Raw genomic sequence first — 1,805 nt, forward strand, 5'->3', positions numbered from 1 at the left:
CACCACCACCTTCGCCAAAACCGTCATCGCGACCACCACCAATCTGCCAGATCGGAGTGACTGGGGTCGACGGAGCAGGAGTCGAGCCACCGGTCCCCTACATGTTTCAGAAAAGATTCTAATGGTAAATATGATATGATAGTGTTTCATGAACGAGAACTAGTTTGCTAGTAGTTAGGCAAATGTACTAACCGAACCATCACTGCCTAGTGCCACCCATTCATCGAACGTGGGCATGTGTGGGGGTTCTCCCGCAGGTGGTGGGGGGGGGTCCCATTTGTGGTGGATCCATGCGGTTAGTCCAAGACGCCAACATAGCCTGAATGTTAGTTAAACAAGCAAACTAGAATATCAGAAGGAATGAAAGTGCAAAAATTTAGGTTGGTTTTAAGAGGGCAAAACTAACCGTCATCATCTGACGGTTGTAATCATCGTTTGCCTTCACTCGTTTCAAGTACTCCCGCACCTCGAGATTCCTATGCTCGACAAACTCCTTATATGCCTACATAATTTAGGTTGTTTCTAAGTGAGCAATGCTGAAAATAAACTGAGAATGCAAGATAGAAAAAGATAAAGAGGAAGTACTTACAGCATGCTGGCGGGCTAAGGGAGTCTGTGAACGCCCCGTACTCTCTAACTGGCTCGGGTTGCTAGCCCGAAGCCGTGTGTACGAGATCGAAGGAGTGATCAAGCCATCGAAACACGGATATCGGCCATTCTTCTTCCCCTGGATGGCCACCACCGCCGTGTCGTCGATCTGAGACTGGGCGACCTCAGCAACAGGAACATCCGGATGCAACTCCTGATAGTGATGAATGTAAGACCCCAGGTGCTCCTCGGTCTTGCCGTAGTACTGGCTCTCACCCTCCTTGCGATGACTCCGCTCGCGGGCCAGCTTCCACGACTCCATGTCTGAGAGCGGCCTCTTCAACTTGTCCTCCTACAACGTCAAATAGAAGTCAGCCATACATAAGAACATGACGTAAAGAAGAACAAAAATGCATCATGCACATAGATATACCTTCATGGCCTTGAAGCCCCAGTGGTTCCTGTTTCCTTGGCCGTGTGTCCCGTCGTCTCCACGGTTAGCCCGGGCCTTGATGCTCTTGGCAGCAAACTCTGCATCAGCGCCGAGCCACCTATCCACCAAACTCACCCATCCGTCATGCCTTCCATAGCACCAACGAGGAACAACCTATGCAAATTTTGGAAGCATGACATGTGAGCACGAAACATATAGTTGACTGCTTGAAACAATGAAAAGTTAGTAATAGTTACCATCATGAACTGCTCCTTACTCAAGGTAAGTCGTAGCTTCTGCGCTTGAGTTTTGGGCATCTTTTGGTGCAGGTAGTAGTGGTAGTACTGCGAGACGGCAACCCAGCGCACCTCGTACTGCAACTGACGAGCTTTCTTCCTCGCAGCCGCAAGGAAGACCACGTCGGCTCTGGCCTTGTGCTCGTCAAGAACTCTATAGAGTTGCTGCAATCATGTAAAAACCAGAAGCAAACAAGGCATGAGTTGAGTGATTCAATGATAAACTATGAACGAAACTGAAGACAAGTGATTCAGAAGAGAACTTACCCAAAATTTGGTGATCACAGCCTTAGCGGTCGTCCCGTACTCCGCGTTGCTGCAAGCCTCGTAGTGGGCCCAGCTCGTGGCCAAAACCCGCTGTTGCGGGTCCCTGTCTGGCCGCGGGCAGAATAGGCCAGGCCAAAACTCCTTCAACAGGACAGTGATAAGGTCGTTCGGTTTACGGCCCTTTCCGTGAAGGATCCAGTTTCTGCAAAAGAATCAAATGA

The 1,805-nt window shown here is 49.7% G+C and overlaps 1 protein-coding gene across 1 annotated transcript; it reads right to left on the reverse strand.

Annotated features, from left to right (window-relative positions):
• Window positions 1-357: 357 nt before the first annotated feature.
• LOC125519535 lies at window positions 358-1,338 on the reverse strand. Its single transcript, XM_048684318.1, has 4 exons — window positions 1,279-1,338; window positions 1,022-1,195; window positions 590-940; window positions 358-502 (listed from the first exon to the last, which is right to left on the reverse strand). Exons 1-4 carry the CDS (start codon window positions 1,336-1,338, stop codon window positions 377-379), a joined length of 711 nt encoding a protein of 236 aa, XP_048540275.1. The 3' UTR covers window positions 358-376.
• Window positions 1,339-1,805: the final 467 nt, after the last annotated feature.

The sequence above is a fragment of the Triticum urartu genome, chromosome 7 (assembly GCF_003073215.2).
Source record: "Triticum urartu cultivar G1812 chromosome 7, Tu2.1, whole genome shotgun sequence".
Lineage (NCBI taxonomy): Eukaryota > Viridiplantae > Streptophyta > Magnoliopsida > Poales > Poaceae > Triticum > Triticum urartu.